This window comes from Peromyscus eremicus, chromosome 1, assembly GCF_949786415.1.
Source record: "Peromyscus eremicus chromosome 1, PerEre_H2_v1, whole genome shotgun sequence".
Lineage (NCBI taxonomy): Eukaryota > Metazoa > Chordata > Mammalia > Rodentia > Cricetidae > Peromyscus > Peromyscus eremicus.
In genome coordinates this window covers 68,880,030-68,899,210 of record NC_081416.1, presented here as the reverse complement: position 1 = coordinate 68,899,210, position 19,181 = coordinate 68,880,030, and the positions used below count along the sequence as shown (strand labels likewise).

The following is a 19,181-nucleotide window of genomic DNA, read 5'->3' as shown; positions in this document are numbered from 1 at the left end:
GGTACCGGCATACACTTTCCAAAGAGAAAACTCAGGCTCATGATCCAGCTGCCCACATGAAGACTATCCCTGGGGGGTTGCTGCTAGGAGGCTGGGTCAACAGGATGCTAACATCAGTAAGTCTGAAATGCTGCTAAAAGAACAGAAGTTTCTACACAGTTTGGAGCACCTGTGCAAACTGGCCGGCATGCTTGATGGGGTGGGGCAATATTAGCAATTTTGATTATTTGTTTGAGATAGTGGACTCAAAATCTTCCAGCCTCAGCCTCCTTCATTGGCAATTTAATGGATATTAGCACCTACCCCCCAAGAGCCCTTGAGATGTTTTTTAAAATTAAGAAAGAAATTTAAAAGCCACCTGGTAGTGATCCACTACCATAAAGATTTCTTTCTGACACAGTTTATATATGCACACAGAATACTGCTTGAAGGCGGCAGGTTTATGGATTCTCCACCTGTACCAGCACTTAACACTGAGGTTGCTGGATGGGTCTGCTGGTGAGGTTGGCATTTAGAAGCTCAGGTTTGGGGAGAGCGTCCACTCTGCCCAAACCTGACAGGAGCAGCTGCACCAGCGCAGGGCTCATGTGACCATGTGCTTTCCTCTGGGGAGTCTGCAAGCTTGGGACATCCTGGGCAAAGGGTGCTTACTGGCCAGCCCCTAGTTACAACGGGGCAATGAGTCCCTGTTGAGTTCCGGGAAACTTCACACATGTCACAGCCCCCTGCTGGGAAACTGCAGTGTGTTTAGCCTGAGGGAGCAGGGATGGACTCTTGAGGCTCAAATCTGACTTCCTCTGAGGAACCAACCCCCCATCCTCCATTTCACTTAGCTGCTCTGCTGTCTGCTTTCACTGTGATAACTTCAGTTGTGAGGAGATGCAGTGAGGCCCTCTGACATACCAAAACTCGCTACAGTGCTCAATCCCCTTTCAAGGGAAAACAGAGAGAAGAGAGGCAAGTTCCTAGTGTGTTTGGACCCTGGACCAATACATACATTTCTCATTTAACCCTCAGAATAGATCCTGAGGGGAGACATAGCCCCTCACATTTATAAATGAAGAAAATAGGTCAACAATTAAAGTTCTCCAGCAAGGGTCACAAAGCTAGGGTCGGGCTCAAGGTTTGATTGTTTGCTTTGTTTGTTTTTTGAGACAGGGTCTCATGGTGTAGCCATGGTTTGTCTGGCACTATGTAGCCCAGGTTGACCTCCAACTTCCCACCACACACAGGCACGCACCGCCATAGCCATCTCAGGTTGAGATTTGGACCAGATGGCCTAGCACACCTGATACCACAGACTGCTTCTTCGCCTCCAGGGTCAGGGCTAAGACTACATTTGGTTCTTGCTCTCAATTTATGACATCCAAGGTTTACTTTCTGCCTTTCTGTTCACACAGACTCACCCCGGGTCTCACCGGATGAGCAGCAACAAACTGTGGATCATGCCTACAAGAGAAAATGATCTAACCTAAGACTAGAGTTTTCCTGAGCACAAAATGCAAGATGCAGACAAAGGCAACCAAAATCTAGCTTTCCGGTCATCTTCTGCAGAGCTTAATTAGGACCCAATGACCTAAGTTACTTTGGCCCTATTTTCAAGCAGATTGTGTTTATGTCTGCTCCTTTTACGTCACAGATACAATCTTGTTCCTCTTCAGCAAAACTCAGCTGAGCAACCATCCCATTGGTACTCAGTTTCCTCAAAGCCATGCTTCCCACAAAGGGAGGAGGTATATGAGTTATGTAAAGAAATCCAGGCTTGATTAAAAAGGGAGAGGATGGTGACCTATTTAAAACTCTGCTAGACTCAGCATGATGACTCAATACTTAAGGAATCACTAAGCTTCATCCTTTCCCCCACAATACAGATCCCTTTCTCTCTGTCTCTCTGTCTCTGTCTCTGTCTCCCTCACTATGTAGCCCTGGCTGGCCTAGAGCTCACTATGGACTATCTTGACCTCAGAGATCCACCTGCCCCTGCCCCCTGAGTTCTGGGATTAAAGGTGTGCACCACCAAGCTTGGCAAGATTCATTTCTCATTTTCACATTAATGAGATTCCATGTGAACAATGCTTTAAAAATGTTGTCATGATAACTTACATAGATATGCTGTCAGTGTTCTAGGCAATGTAACACAGTCTGTACCTTACATTTCCAAGACTTGTGAGAGTCAAGAAAAACATATTAAAAGTTGTATTCATATTCGTACCTTCTGGAAGGTTTGTACCGAGTTTGACCCTAATGAAAACTGGGAACTTTTCAGTTCTGAAAAGAGCAGAGGTTTAAAATCCACAGCTGCTGCATGGGAGGCCCACTGCACAGGAGACCTGCCGCACAGGAGACCTGCCGCACAGGAGACCTGCCGCACAGGAGACTGTGGCATGCAGCAAAGAAAGTGCTTTCGGGTATGCAGTATTTAGGTGTCTACTGTCAGGAAAGGCCAGAAAAAAGCCTAAAGAACTAATTTTTTTAGAGCATTAAAAAAAAAAAAAAAAGAACAGGAAGGAAGGAGGAAGGAAAGAAGGCAAGAAGGGAGAGTTATCTTACCAGGTATCTATGATATGCCCAGTAGTGTTACAAAGAAAACATAAAAGGTAATATAGCTTCTCTAGCAGTTAACTTTAAAGCTTCTGACTGAAGGGCTGGCAAAGCAGCACAGTCGTAGAGCACTTGCCCACCATGTGCAAGGCCCTGGCCCAACATCATTAGGAAACATTTGTGGTTTAGATCGCCATTCAATCTGAGGGCACTCAAAATCATAGCTAGCATACCTCTCCAGGAAAACAAACTGATTTTGGTAACAATTCTAAAGATATAATTACAAATTTAATTATAACCATAAAATAGTCACCATCCACACTACGTTTCAGTTCTATCTATTCAGCCATTTAGTCCTTACAACAGCCCTCTGAACAGCCATTGGTTTTATGGATAAGGAGGCCTCAACACAGACAGCTCTGGGAGGGAACCTATGCAGCGTCCCAGCTAGAAAGCGGGAGACACTGGCTGTAAAGCCACCTAGCCTCCTAGGCAGGGACTTTTTGATCTTCGGGCCTCCCTGAGGCTCAGACCTACTGGTTTAGGAGGAACATCGTGGAAACGGAAGCCCTCCAAGGCCTCACAGTGAAGATGGAGACAGGAAAGGACAGGCAGTCCAGTAGAGGCAGAGAACAGAACCTACAGTAGCCAGAACATTCCATCCACAAGAGCCACAGCTTACCGCAAGCCCCAGGGCTCCCACTCAGAAAGTTAACACGTGAACAAGGAATCTCAGACCTTCCTCTGCCTGACAGAATCCAGTGCTTAAGATAACCCCATGAAAACCAACAGATGTTTAAAAAGATGTTGTGCTCCATTCTTACGTTAATAGATCCCATTGTATGTACTTTTGTGACTTTCTCAATAATAATAATTTAAAAATATAATTCCATATTCATTAACCTAAAAACTGCTACATCTAAGAGTTCTTTCTAAAGGCTTTCTAAGTCTGGATGGTATTAAAGATATAAAAACACAAACAATGACTACAGAATTTAGCTGGAGCCATTATTCAGTTAAAACAGACAATTCAAAAAGCCACTTTAAAGAATAAAAAGAAAGGGACTGGAGAGATGGCTCGGGGGTTAAGAGCACTGACTGCTCTTTCAGAGGACCCAGGTTCAATTCCCAGCACCCACATGGCAGCTCACAACTGTCTGTAACTCCAGTTCCAGGGGACCTGACACCCATGCACATAAAATAAAAATAAATAATTTTTTTAAAAAAGGGTGAAAAATAAAAGCAGTATGGTGGTACACAAGTCTAATTCCTAGATTTGGGGGCAGAAGCGTTGGGGGACTAAAAGCTTTTGGCCAGCCTTGGCTGCATAGCAAGACTTTCTCAACCCCCTTTCTAAGTTGAAAATAGTGAATGGAAATGCTAAGTTTAAGCTCTCCTCATCCTTCTTGTTTCTTTTATCCTGTTTAACCAGTCCTCAACTAGTTTGAGAGTTCCTAAGAGAAGGGGCACCTTCCTTTTGTATGTGCCCTGTATATAGTGAGTAATTTATAAACACAAATGCTTTCAACGGCTTCGTTCATTGTGAATTTTCACAAAGGTAAAATAGCCTCAAGAACTTTAAGTCAAGGTGTCTCTGGCCTCAACATCCCCTATGGCTTGATACTTGATACTGAATGAGTCACAGGGGCGGGCGTTCATTCTAAACGACCTCCAGGTTTGGGCCAGGGCAGTAGTACTCCCTCCTCCATCAAGTTAGTGAACATCCTCTATGGGACAAGTGTATCATCAGACATGAGCTAGCAGTGTGCAGAATGCCACCCCTGCCCTGTAATTCTGCAGCAGCCTCTTCAGGAGAGCCACACCAGCATGCCATATGAATGGGATAAGCATCAGTATATTCTGATCTCTTGAGCTCCTAGAGGGGAAGACAGTGCCCTGGGCATCTGAAACCCACTGGGTGGTCACCTCTGGCTGCAAGCAGCTTTGGCCACTCCTTGCAGTGTGGGATAGGCACAGGCTCTGTCGTTGTCTACAGGGTGCTAGAACACTACTAGAGAAGCCTTGGCTCTAAGCAGTTACTTTTCCAATTCCCCCCTTCCTTATTTTTCCCCTTCTGCATTTCTCTTTTCTACTACGTGTCAAGCCTTGGAAACCTCTGTTAAAGAAAGCTAAACACAAACATCTGCCAACGTAACTGCAGCCTCAGAGAAGGCTCCTTGGAACCCCTAAGACTTCAAAGTATATCTAGAAAAACAGATCCCAAAGGCCATGTGGAGGCTGAGGGTGGGTGTCACAGAAGCCCACCAGGAGCCTCTAATGCCTACCTCTACAAGGTCAGGGAAGCCTTCCTGGTACAGGTGACCCTTGCACTGAGTCCTGAGTAGCTAGGAAGAACTGGCCAATGCCGGGCAGTGGTGGCGCACACCTTTAATCCCAGCACTCGGGAGGCAGAGCCAGGCGGATCCTTGTGAGTTCAAGGCCAGCCTGGTCTACAGAGCGAGCTCCAGGAAAGGCGCAAAGCTACACAGAGAAATCCTGTCTTGGGAAAAAAAAAAAAAAAAAAAAGAACTGGCCAACCCCAGAAGAGTCGTAGACAGGCCAAGTACACGATGGGTAGGCCAGGTATAAGGTGTAGAAGTGTGGAAACATAGGTATCACACAGAGCCACAGGGGGTCACGTGGCTGGCACAAGGCCAATGGTGATGGCCTTACCAGGAGGCACAAATCTCTAAGTACCAGATGGAAGGTCCTGGGTGAAACTAACAAGTTGTAATTCTCCCCCTGAGGACTGTAATCATGGAAGCTTAGACAAGGAACAAGTGAGGACAGCAGGGAGGGAAAACAACCGGTGTGTGTCAGGCTGGGGAGGGCAGTTATTACACCATGGGTGCTTGACATGTAGATGGCAAGGACAATACTCTGAGGACTGCAGAACCCAAGCCAAGAGGCACCTAGGCCGAGATGAAGCGTCTACGTACAAACCTCAGGATTGTCTCACTGGTGCAGCAGTTTTCAAAAGGAATCACATAGCCCACTTCATGACCAATGTTAACATCCATTTCGTCGGCTACCCGCAGGGCCAGCTGGACCGCCGTCTGCTTGTGGACCTGTGTGCAGATCACACCCCCGTGCTGGTAGTGGATGGAAAGGCAATATTCAGCACACCACTGAGGAACCTTGGACAGGGAAAAACGACACAGGATCAGCCCCTGTTGGAAAGACAAACTCAGAACACAGAGGAGCAGCTCTTTCTCAGATCTGGCTTCATGTGCTCTTGAGACCTTTTTCTTTCACCAGTTAACTACCAGCAGACTATATTAAACCTTTCTTAGTGAGGCTCTGAGTGATCAATGCTGTACACTTTAATCACTAGTAAATGATGAGTATGCAGGTGTTACCAGGAAATCGGAAACCATGAAGCTTTGACTCCCTGACTTTAGAAAGTCAGTTTAGGACATTTAAAAAAATAAGTGGATGCTAAATATAAAGCAAAGAACAATCAGACTGCAACCCACAGAACCAGGGAGGCTACATAGCAGGGGGGACCCTAGGATGACTGTGGCTTAGAATAAGTTTTGGTTTTACTCAATCACTGGGCAAGCTTCAGTGAAACATTTCACTATTAGGATAAGAATTTGTACTGTATCAAGCTGATAATAGAAAATAAAATAAAATAATTTAAAAAATGGTCTAAACTTATGCCTCTTAAAATTTTTTAGAGGTTTATTTGTTTTATGTGTATGAGTATTTTGCTCATGTATGTGTACCACATACAGTGCCCACAGAGGCCAGAAGAGGGCGCTGGATCTCTGAGAACCGGAGTTACAGATGACACTGGGAACAGAACCCAGGTCCTCTGCCAAGTGCAGCAAGTGCTCTTATTTGATGGACACTGTCCAGGCCCAGCTTATGCCAACTGTGAAAGACTCATACAGACACAAGTCATTTTTTTCTGGTAATAAGAAGGCCTCATCAAAAATACAGTTTCTGGTGTGAGCGATTATGTTTTAAAGAATGTAATATTAAACAACATTTAAATGAAAAATAGCAACCCCGAATTAAAGCATTTATATTTAAATTTAAGCAATCATAACAATATCCAAATGAGCCTGCTTAACATGGTTTTACTAATGAAAGCTAAAATGTTCTGCCAATTTATTGTCTGAATGTAATTAAAAATCAACCCAGCTTGCTTAGAGTCAATTTCAAGTAAAGCGGCTCTTCAGCCATTTTATTTTCAAAATCCTTTTTATCTAAAATGTGTTCCATGGCTGGAGAGATGGTTCAGTAGTTAAAAGCACTGGTTGCTCTTCCAGAGGACCTGGGTTCGATTCCCAGCATCTCTACAGTGGCTCACAGCTGTCTGTGGTTTCAGTTCCAGGGGATCTCATGCCCTCTTCTGACCTCCATGGCACCAGGCATGCATGAAAGCAACACATACACATACAATAAAAAATAAGCGGGGCGGTGGTGGTGCACGCCTTTAATCCCAGCACTTGGGAGGCAGAGCCAGGCGAATCTTTGTGAGTTCGAGGCCAGCCTGGTCTACAGAGCGAGATCTAGGAAAGGCGCAAAGCTACACAGAGAAACCCTGTCTCGAAAAACAAAAAAAAAAAAAAAAATAAATAAAAGTAAATAAATAAATTTTAAAAATTAAAAAATAAAATGTGCTATGGATCAACTGAGTTTTAATCAGGTTCATGTGTGCAAGAGTTATAGTAGAAAGTATTAAATTCATTTTGTACTCTATAACCTTAAGGTGCTATTAATAAATTATGCTTTGGTACATGCATTAAAAAACCAGTCCAAAGGTGTTTTTAAAACTGATCTGGGTAGTAAAAGCCTATTAACATTTTTAAATTATCTGGAGATTGCTACAGAGACTCATCATGAAATTCTTATATTTTAATTTTCACTGGAATTTGAAAGTGTTAGTGATTCCAAAATGAGCATATTGGCCATGACTAACTGTATAGTCATTATTTAGTCCCTGCCTAGTCTGCTGTATGAAAGAAAGTCTACGATGCTGCACTGAGGAACCAGGCTGGCTGGTTAGTGCTCTGTCTCACACAGGGCAGTTTTCCTGTAACTCGGGGACCAGGCTGGCTGGCTAGTGCTCTGTCTCACACAGGGCAGTTTTCCTATAACTCGGGGACCAGACTGGCTGGTTAGTGCTCTGTCTCACACAGGGCAGTTTTCCTGTAACTCGGGGACCAGGCTGGCTGGTTAGTGCTCTGTCTCACACAGGGCAGTTTTCCTGTAACTCGGGGACCAGGCCGGCTGGTTAGTGCTCTGTCTCACACAGGGCAGTTTTCCTATAACTCGGGGACCAGGCTGGCTGGTTAGTGCTCTGTCTCACACAGGGCAGTTTTCCTATGTGTTAGTTTCCTTATCTATGAAACAATGAGTTAAACAGAGCTGACTCCTCCTCCCCCAAGTCGGAACATCTCTTTCATTTTCTCCAGGGCTCACTGCTGTCCGTGACTAAGTACATTAGATCCTGCTATGCTGACCAGGGTGGGGTGGGGAGGGGTGCGGGGGGGGGGGGAAGGTGGGGGGCAATGCTTGTCATCACTGAGCCACAGGCTCCTCATCCCCTCTGTGCCACACCCCCAGACCATGAGCTGTGAGAACAGAGATCCACAGTCATCCTCAGCAAGTTATCCCTTTTATCAGTTAATATTCATCAACCAAGCAAACCAATTTCTTGTATCTTCCAGAAATATTTAAAATGTCTAAAATCCTAGATAGTTTTTTTTTGTTTTTTTTGTTTTTCGAGACAGGGTTTCTCTGTGTAGCTTTGCGCCTTTCCTGGGACTCACTTGGTAGCCCAGGCTGGCCTCGAACTCACAGAGATCCGCCTGGCTCTGCCTCCCGAGTGCTGGGATTAAAGGCGTGCGCCACTACCGCCCGGCTAAATCCTAGATAGTTTATCTTGAGTTGTTTCAAAATCACTGGCCTAAATAGAAATTTACGTAAAACCTGTTACCTTCATTCCTTAGTGTAATGGTTAAAACCTTCATGAACAACTTAATAGGATTTAGAATCACCCAGATATGGTGAGATTTTATTTGTGCTGAAATGTGATTTTATTTGTATGTTAATAAAGTTGTCTGGGGATCAGAGATAATAGCCAGCCATTTAGCAGAAGTTGGGCAGTGGTAGCACACACCTTTAATCCCGATACATGACAGACAGAATCTCTGTGTGTTCAAGGACACAGCCAGCATGGAGACACACGCCTTTAATCTCAATACCAACCATAGAGACCTGGAGGTCTGTATAGGCAGGCAGTGATGAGGTCGTCATGTGGTTGGGTTTACAACCAATGAGAAGGCAGAACAGAAAGTCAACAGGAAGTAGGTCTCTTTCTCAGGGGAAGGACAACAGTGAGGGGTAAGAAGGTGGTCTTAGCTCTCAGCTGCTGCTCAATCTCTGGGCTTTTAACTTTGCATTTGGCTCTGTGTTTCTTATTTAATAAGATTGTTCAGAACTACATCTACACCCAGAGGCATGGCTGTCAGGTTTAGCTGAGGTGGGGAGACCTAAACGTGTGTAGAACATCACCCTCTAACTGGGGACCTAGACTGCATAAAAAGGAAAAAAAAGGGGGGTCCATGGTGCACTTGATTCCAAGGATAACACGCTTGCTGTGTATTCATGAGCCTGAGCTCACGCCCAGCACTGATGTGAAAAAGCACTCCTCTGTAATCCCAGCTATGGAGGCAGAGACAGGCAGATTTCTGAGGCTCACTGGCTGGTCTATCAGAATCAGCAAGGTCCAGGTTTGTTGAGAGAATCTTTCTTAAAAAATAAGGTGTAGAGTAATTCAAGAAGATAGCTGATGTTGACTTCTGGCCTCCGTAATGTTTGCATACCTGTACATGTACACTAAAAAAAGGGAAAAAAGAAATGAACTGACATCCACCTCTCTACTTCCCGGCTATGGATACAATATGACCAGCTGCCTCAAGCTCCTGCCACATTTTCCCGCCATAATGGACTGTTCCCTTAAACTGTGAACTCAAATAAACCCTTCCCTTTTGTTTGTTTTGTTTTTTTGAGACAAGAGTTTCTCTGTGTAACAGCCCTCGCTGTCCTGGAACTTGCTTTGTAGACCAGGCTGGCCTGGAACTCACAGAGATCCACCTGCCTGCTGGGATCAAAGGCAAGTGTCAGCACCTCAGGGCTAACCCTTCCCTCCTTCAGCTGCTTTTATTGGGTGTTTCCTCGTGGCAACAGGAAAGTAACTAACACACCAGCAGATCATTTTACCCCTGCCAAATCCTTCCCTTTAAGTCTGATTTCTATTGCCAGGGTCTTCTACCTAGGGCCCTAGGCAAGACCTCAAACAGGATTCTTATGCAAGGTGAATAAAATAACATTTTGAATCTTTTGTCTCCCAACAGACTGGAAAATCCATACTTGTGGCTTAGTATTCGAGAAAGGGTCTGACACACAGTGGGGCTAACACATATTTGAACACTGTGAGACTCTGGTGACCAAGAAGATGGGTCTCTGCTCTCTCAGCGCTCACAGGGTGGTGGGGGTGTAGGGGCGGGGCGGGCAAGTGGCGCTGGGACGGAAAAGGACCTCATAATAATGAAGAAAGGACAAGAGCCAGGCTGGAGAGTAAGCATAAAAGGAGTAAACCGAGGGCCACTTAGCAGAAAGGACAACAGCAGAACCTCTAATAAACTCAGTATGCTCAGCAAAGAAACAGATATTCCACGATTTCTCATTACAACACTGGGGTAACGCATGATTAACATGAACAGCACCTGAGCAAGTGAGCAAAGAGGCAGGGATGAAGCTTAGAGCAGCATGGGCGTCAAGCATGAAGCAGGGAGGGAGAAAACCTCTCTGAAAGTCAGGAAGATTGTCACTGTCGTGGTGATTGATGTGCAGAAGACGTGAGGCGTGGCTTCCCTGATTGCCACTGAAAAGCAAGCCAGGATCCTGAGGCAGGGAGGGCTGTCCCAGAGTTTTCAGAGCTGAAAGGAACCCAGGAAGTCACAGCCTTGGAACTGGGAAGGGTCCTTTCACAGGTCGGATAAAACACCCAGTGGAGGAGGGAACCCACTTGCTCTGCAGAGTAGAGATGTTTACTCAGTAACCAAGTTTCACAGCTGAGCAGAAACCGCAACTAATTACAGAGCCTGGAAGATGTGTCCATTATATATACCTGTAGATAATAACAGTAAGCCTTGCAATTGCAGGCTGCAATGTTCTCCCTCTGAACAGAAAGGGGAGGGGTCCTGCTGTTAGAATTCCTACCCTTGCCTCATTGCTCTAGGCCAGTGGTTCTCAACCAGTGGGTTGTGACCCCTTTGGGGGTGGACTGACCCTTTCGGAACAGGGGTCTCCCCTAAGACCATCAGAAAACACAGATATTTATGATTCATAACAGTAACAAAATTACAGTTATGAAGTAGCAACGAAAATAATTTTATGGCTGGGGGGTCACCACAGCATGAGGAACTGTATTAATGGGTCCCAGCATTAGGGAGGTTGAGAACCGCTGCTCTAGGCAGACCAGGGGCATTCTGAAGTGCACGTCCTTGACAAATGTCAAGTACTGCTGAGAACAGCAGGAGTCAGGAAGAGCTCGAAGTCTAGGCACTTAATAACTTCTAGGTGCAGAGGAGCACTCCCCAAGAGGGCTTTGTGTCGCTGTCTGCAGTGTGGGGACACTGCCTACGTCTGTGCTTAAGGCTCCTTGCTTGAATCTGTCATTCCTCCAGGTAATGCTCCCCCGGGGGCTTTTCACTGTCCGGAGAGGACCCTCATCTGGTCATCCCACAATCACCTGCTGGACAGAGCTCTCAATTCTCGACACAGTTTCTCTTTGGCAGATCTTTCCCTATCAGAACGTCCAATGGTGGGTAGGCTAGGAGCCAAGTCGGACCTGTGGGAGCCACAGGCATGCAGAGCGCTACGTCTTTCCACAGCATGCGGGGCTTGCTCTCTTTGGGGAAAGTGAATTCCGAGACCCTGTAGGACAACAATGACACTAAGCACTTGGCAAAAATTGTGCAGTACAGTGGGAAAAAAAATTAGGCAACTGCTCCTTTACCCCAAGGGAGACAAAACCCCACTTACAAAGCAGCTCGTCTGGAGTTTGGGAGCAGACAACACCCACGTGCGTGTACTCGGTTTAGAAATTCTCACCAGCTGGAAATCAATCGCTCAGAACCCATCTATCGAATAACCATATTTTCTCAATCCATTTTCTAAAAGTGGTTTTAAGAACTGTCAGACATGCCAACTGTGTAAAAGTCCTTGCAGTGAGGCATGCTTCTACTCTGCCCATAACCTCACCCGCTTCAGGGACTCCTGGGGCAGGAGCAAGTGTCAGGGTAGGCGGCAATATGTGTATCTCCTGCCATGAAGGCAACGAGGCGGGTGGCCAACTCTAGTTCCCATCGGCTTTGTGGACTTTGGTTACTGACTGGTGCAAATTCATGAGGTGAGGTAAAAATGTTCCAGTCCCCATGCTTGACAGCATAGCCCATACAAGAGCTCAGGCTGTGGGATTCTGGGAGACTAAGAATCCATCAGCCAAATGCAGATCAGAACCCAAAGCAGCAGCAGCAGCAGCAGCAGCAGCAGCAGCAGCGGTGGTGGCAGCATTGTATACGGCCTCATCAGTGCCAATCTGGCAAGACTCATCAGTGCCAATCTGGCAAGACGACATCCACAAGAGCAGCACTGGTGGAAGAAGGAAAAGGCCCCCATGAGACAGAAAATGGCTGCTGTCCTGACCTCCAGGTCCCCAAGCCCTTGCTGATATCTCTAGCCTGTGCAGGAGACTCCTCTTTCACATCTTCTCCTGGAGTCCCAAGGACACTAAAGCACCAAAGTCCCTTCAGTACCAAGATAACCACAGACTTCCCAAGGAGAAAGGAGTCCTAAGGACTAGCAATCCACCCGAAGACGGGAATCTCTCCCACAATCCCTGCAGAGGGGCCATGGAACTGATTCCCCAAGTAGATCACTCTGCCCGCTGCCAACCAGTAAGTCAGAATCCTTCACCATGGAATCTATCTGCAGAGAATTGTGGACAAAGATGTCCAGTCAAGACAGGAGACATCCCACACCACCAGTGTCTCAAATGAAATCTTAGCTGTTTTGTGCTTAATGTCATTGACCCATCTGACTCATGGGAGACAAGGGCAAAAGCTGGAGGAGGAGACACAGTAGGTAGTTCTAGAAATGCTTCTCTTCCCTCCTGGCTTTCCTAAGTCTGTCCCGAAACAGTAACAGGAAAGGGCTCCTCCAATGGATGAGAAATTGTCTTTCTCTTCCCCCGGGCAGTCATTAAACAACCCCGGTAACATCTGCACCAGAAAGAGAAGGCAGCTGGAGAAACTTTGGCTCTGAAGATAGGCTTTTCTTTGGAAGACTTAAAACTGTGGGAAACAAGAACGGAGTCTTGGAAACAAAACAAGTTACTTTCAGAATTTAAAACACAAATGAATTTTCTGTTTGAATACAATTTGACTCCTCTAACCAGAAAGGCTTTGCCTTCCTCCTCAACAGAACAAAATCCCAGCTTACTAACATGACTAAGATTAAAAATGGTGCTATCTCAGCACGCAGGAGGTGGAGGCAGGAGGATCCGAAGCTCACGGTCACTCTTGGCTGGGATACTTGGAGAAGCTATCTCAAACAAACTAAACTTTAAAGTGACAAAAGAAACCACACCGTGCCCCGTTATAACAACTGTTACACACTGACAGAATGTACAGCGATTCTTGCTCTTAACAGTCACAAATTCTAAAGAAACGTGGGGCAGCAACTCCGAAATGACCAGTTTTGTGAGACTGAACAAGGAAACGGAGATATAAATAATGAGGGCCGTGTGGCTGAGAAGGATGTTACGGAAGGTGGGGCTGCTACAAAGAGACCAGAGCTGAGCTGGGAGCCAGTGGTATGAATGCATCCTGACACAGGGAGACAAATATAAAAGATGAACAAATGGAAATACCCAGAGAAAGAAACGAACAGAGGAAGACAGAGGAGGGTCGAAACATGGAGCTATGCATGCAGATGAACTGATGGGATACAGGTAAATCACACTCACTTCCCAGCAGGAAGAGCCAGAAACACAAGAAGCCACATACTTCCCAGAAACACAAGAAGTCACATACTTCCCAGTAGGAAGAACCAGGAACACAAGAAGCCAACAGCAACAGGCACACCTGCTGCCCAGGTCTCAGTTTCTAAATGCAGTTATCTGCTAAAGACACCAGAGCTCCCTGAGAAGACCGGCTGTTCCCTAGGCTGGCACAGGGAACGTGCTAGAGGAGCCTGGGACATCTTACTGTGCGAGCAACGAAGTACCCAAGAACAACGCAGGTGAGTGACGAGAACAGGGTCCTCCTGAGGTGTTCTAACCGAGCACGGAGGGACAGACTGAGCAGCACGATGCGTTTATTAGTGAATGAGAACCCACAGGGTAGGACTGGGTCTATGCTAACATAAGAAATGGAATAAATAATTAAGAATAGAAAGCTAAGCTTACACCTACAACCCCAACATTTAGGAGGCTGAGGCAGGAGGATTGTAGGGAGAGCTTAAGGTTAGCGTGGGCTACAGAATAAGACCCAGTCTCAAAAAACAAAAACAAAAACAAAAATAATTTAAACATTTGTAAATAGTAAGGCTGGGCATGATGGCAAATGCCTTTAATCCCAGCAGCTGGGAGGCAGGAGGATATCTGTAAGTTTGAGGCCAGCCTGATCTACATAACAAGTTCCAGGGCAGCCAGGACTACACAGAGAGACTCTGTCTCAAAACCCAAACAATAAAGTAAGAAATCAAGAGCTGAGTCTTCAGTCGATTTGAAGGCAGAATTAGGACCACTGTTAGCTGCCACCAGGTGTGTCAGAGTTATGGGGGGTTGGGGTGGGGGGAGACAGGACACTGCTAGGCTGCCATCAGGGCCAAGTGACCATCCCAAAGTAAAGCAGGCTGACACTGTGGGCTAATGTGTGACAAGGCGCGTACTTCACGCGGTCTATGAAACCATAAGGGGAAACATGGAGTTCGCGGCTGAGAACCGGCAGCTGCCATCTCTCCAAGAGATCACGTTCAGCACCAGCAGCACGGAGGAAGGATTGACTGCTGCTGCTCCTGACAGCATGCTGAGAAAGCACCAGGGCAGCACTCCTCAGGAGCCACCTGGAGCCGTCCTGCCACAGGCAGAGCCTGAACCAACCCGAGGACACCTCAGACACCATCAAAGTTCCACAGAACTCACTGTGCCCTGAAAATGCCAAGGTCATCAAGGACAGCAGAGAAGCTGTTTCAGGTTGAAGGAGTTTTAAGTGACAATGAATACTCCAGAATAATTCTGGATCCTTTTGGAGGAAGATTTCAATTTTTGATGGCATCCCAGCTAGTAAATAGAACACCTAGGAATCAGTACAAAGAGGGACATCAGCACTGTACTCCCTTTTCGGCTCCTTCTGTTGGTACTGTGAGAGAAGGGCATTATGCCACCTTCCTTCAGCGGTCCTGTTCTGGAGCCCATGCTGGCCTGCCCCTGCTCATCCTCCTCCCTCAGCCTTCCAACTGCTTGGATTATAGGTGTGGATCATGCCTGGCTTTGCTAACTTTTATTTATTTATTTTTTTCTTTGAGACAGGGTCTCTCTATGTAGGCTGGCTGTCTTGGAACTCTCTCTGTAGACCAGGCTGGCCTCAAACTGAGAGATCCACTTGCCTCTGCCTCCTGGGTGCTGGGATTAAATACATGAGCCATCACACCTCAATTTAGTCTTAAAAGGTGCAGAATAGGGGCTATTGAGATGGCTCAGGAGTAAAGACATCTTGCTGCTCTTTCAGAGAATTAGAGTTTGGTTCCCATACTCACATGGGGCAGCTTACTTGTAACTTCAGCTCTCTTTTGGCCTCTGAGGGCGCATGCACACAAGGCACATATTCACTCAGACACACACACACACACACACACACACATTAATAAAAATAAATAGCCAGGCATAGTAGCACACAACTTTAATTCCAGCACTCAGGAGGCAGAGACAGATGGATCTGTGAGTTTAAGGCCAGCATAGTCTACATGGTGAGTGAGGGCAGCCAGGACTACATAGAGAAATACTGTCTCAAAAAAACTACACACACACACACACACACACACACACACACACACACTAAATCTTTAAAAATTTTGGAACAAAAATGTGTGTGTTCATGCATGGAAGTGGCGGGTGGGGGGGGGATGCTGAATCAAATGTGGTATGGCAATATTTTTGGAGACTCTGGGGCCAGCTGTGGAAAACATCTGTACTATTACTGAAAATTTTTTATCAATTTGAAATAAGCACAATAAGCATAAAAACAAGATTTGAAAAGACAAATTTTAAAATAAAAAATGTCCACTTGTCCATAGAAACCAGAAAAAATTTCATTTAGTTCTTATAATGAATTAAAGTAAGTCGATATAAAAACAACTCATCAGAGTAAATAAAAAGTTACAATAAAACTCTGGCAGCTGTAAACCAGATATAAACCATCACTCACTACCCAGCCCTCCTCTTTCCAAAGTACACTTCAGGCGACTTGGAAGAGGCAGGCACAGTGTGAGTGTTCTTTTCTGTGTTTTTTTGTTATTGTTTTGTTTTGTTTTTCAAGACAGGGTTTCTCTGTGTAGTTTTGGTGCCTGCTCTGGATCTTGCTCTGTAGATCAGGCTGGCCTCGAACTCACAGAGATCTGCCTGGCTCTGCCTCCCCAGTGCTGGGATTAAAGGCGTGCACCACCAACACCTGGCTGTGACTGTTCTTTTCAACCAGCTCAGGACTGTGCAACTTGAGCCAGCACACTGTCTAAGGCTTCCAGGCCACAGTTCTGTCGTCTGAAAACCCACTGTGCCTTCTACCAGCTAATCTGTGTGGTCTAGTCTAATTGTTTCATTGTAAGAATCTACCATGTAAAACACAGACCTCTCTTTTTTTTTTTTTTTTGGTTTTTCGAGACAGGGTTTCTCTGTGTAGCTTTGCGCCTTTCCTGGAACTCACTTGGTAGACCAGGTTGGCCTCGAACTCACAGAGATCCGCCTGGCTCTGCCTCCCGAGTGCTGGGATTAAAGGCGTGCGCCACCACCGCCCGGCAAAACACAGACCTCTCTTGAGTTAAAAGTTGAAGATCAAACAACAAACTGGACAGGAAGTATTCAGTAACTATCTTTGGAGCTCGGGACCCACCCCCCAATACAATTATATTCACAACAAAGCACTACCTTGTGCCCAATTCAAAAATCCTCCTTGGCTCACATCAACACTGGAAACATCTGTATTCCTAAATTTATCATTTTAGCATGCTAGAAATCAAACCTAGGGCTCAGATGTTTGTGGCAAGTGCTGTACAACCAAGCCATACTCCTAGCTACTATATTCATCCTTTAATAGCCCTACTCCTTTCCTAGGGGAGAGGATGTTTTGGGTGGAAATAACTTGCTAAAGGTATAAACTGGAGAACAATAAAAATGCCTTGGCTAAGGGAGAGGGTCTCAGTCCAACAGAGGCTGAGTCTCCCCCCTGCAGCTGGAAAAGGCTAAAATTCACCCTGAGATACCTCTGTCTCATGATTTTATGGGCCCACGTGAACATCCACACCCAATATACAACACTTTTCTCTCTCTATTGTCCCCGATCTGGATATTTGGCCATTCTGGTATTTCTTACTGCAAGGCAAACAAGGATTTCTGCTGGACACAGTGGCACATACTCATGATCCCAGCCCTGGCAGGTAGAAGCAGGAGGATCAGGCATTCAAGGCCAGCCTGGGCTACAGGAGACCTTTCCTCCAAAACAAATAAATAAAAGAAGAAAATGATTTACTGTGCATTTGGCTTCTGAGCTCAGCCAGCTTCACACATAAGAACAGTCACAGGCTGAGAGATGGCTCAGCAGTTAAGAGTACTGGCTGTTCTTCATAGGGCCTGAGTTTAGTTTGAAGCACTCACATGATGGCTTACAACTGTCTTTAACTCCAATTCTAGGGGATCTGGCACCCTCTTCTGGTGTCCTTGGGTATCAGGCACACACACAGTGGTGCACAGACTTACATGTAGGCCAAACACTCATAAACATAAAACTAAAATAACCAAAAAAAAAAAAAAACTTTAAAAAAGGAAAAAAGCAAGAAGAGTCAGAGGTTGTGATTATCGCCACTGGCACATAAACAAAAATCAACGGTAATCCTCTAAAACCGGGAGGGTTTTAACACCGACTTCATCTTCTAAGACCTCATCTACAAATGAGATCATCTGAATTACTATTCCGGGATAATCTAGGTACACTCCACACAGTTTCCTGTCTGTAATAACCAAGGTTGGTTTACAGCACCCAAGCTGCTAATGTTCTTTTTGTTTGGTTGCAACATTTTATACATACAAAAACCTCAAGGCCACGGGCCTTCCTAGCGGCTCCTCACCTGAGAACTCTTGCCACACTTGGCGTCTCCTGACACGACCACAACCTGATTTTGCAGCAGACTCTCCATGAAGGAGTACTTTTCTCTCCATATTGGAAGCTCTTCTCTCTCTTTCAACAGTTTATAATAGCGCGATGAATACGGCAAGCCATCAAAAGGGTTCAGCTCCAGATCCTCACAGGCCAGGACCCCTTCCTCGTCCCCGTCACTGGAATCTAGGGATTCGGGAAAATAGCGTTTTTCTGGGGAGGAGCTTGGATGCTCCAGTTCCTCGTCGTCCATTTCTTCCCGCAGTGAGCTCAGGCCGTCCACATTCCACAGTCCAGTTCTGTCAGCAGCCCATTGCAGACAGGATGTGAGGCCCACTCACACGCTCAGCCAGGCTCCCGGGCCCAGCTCGGGGAGTTCAGCAAGTTAATTCCTCAAACCTGTGTTCCTCGTTGCTGGGTTACCCTCTGTGCCGGCTCACTTCAATGCTCTTGGTCTGTTACATGGCTTTCAATAAACCGTGCTAAAAACAAACACATGGAAGATGAGTGTAAAATCTGGTAACATACAAGGAGTTAAAAACAGAAACACAGACACACTCAAGGCCAACAGTCAGCCTTTTCTGTGAAGTGGTTAGTTACTCTCTGTGCCGGCTGCTGCCTGCTTCCCACCGGGAATAATTCAGGCCGGCTCTTAGAGCAGAGCACGGCGCAGCTTTGGGAAACGATCCTCACTGAGCCTGCTGCTCTCTCCCTGACCTCTGTTCAGGCCTCTGCAGCGTGGTAGCTGTGAATGGAAAGCAACAGGGAGGCTCATCGGAATTGTGAGGCTAATCAGTCACGTGGTCACCTAATCCCCTGACAAAGAGGCACGGACTTTATAATGGGCAGAGTGGTACGGGCGGGCGGGTGGGCCTGGAGAGTGGTCCCCAAACACAGACTACCAGAAAGTCTATTACCCAGCATGCCTTGGGAGTAAAGGACTGCTCATGCCAGTTTAGAAATGCCACGGAGGTATGTGAATTTATTCTTTTCCCCCCCATATTTTGCTAATAAGACCTTCACTTAATTAAATTAGTCCCCAGAATATTTCTTAAGAGTCCTGAGTGTGAAGCCTAACAAGCTAGAGCCAAAATAATAAAAGATAACTTTTAATCTAAGTAACGAGAGCTTGCCTATGGAAAGGTGAGATTTACACCAAGAACATATTCCTTACGTATCAAGTGAGACATT

The 19,181-nt window shown here is 46.0% G+C and overlaps 1 protein-coding gene across 1 annotated transcript in view; it reads right to left on the bottom strand.

Moving 5' to 3' along the window:
• The window catches only part of Dhx32 (DEAH-box helicase 32 (putative)), a 42,223-nt gene extending 23,904 nt beyond the window's left edge, over positions 1-18,319 (bottom strand). The window contains exons 1-2 of the mRNA XM_059265153.1: positions 17,962-18,319; positions 5,485-5,678 (exon numbers count right to left, since the gene is read on the bottom strand). Of these exons, the coding sequence (XP_059121136.1) occupies positions 5,485-5,678; positions 17,962-18,243 (476 nt within the window). The 5' untranslated portion in view covers positions 18,244-18,319. The remainder of the gene's footprint in view (positions 1-5,484; positions 5,679-17,961) is intronic.
• Between the last annotated feature and the right edge of the window lie 862 nt (positions 18,320-19,181).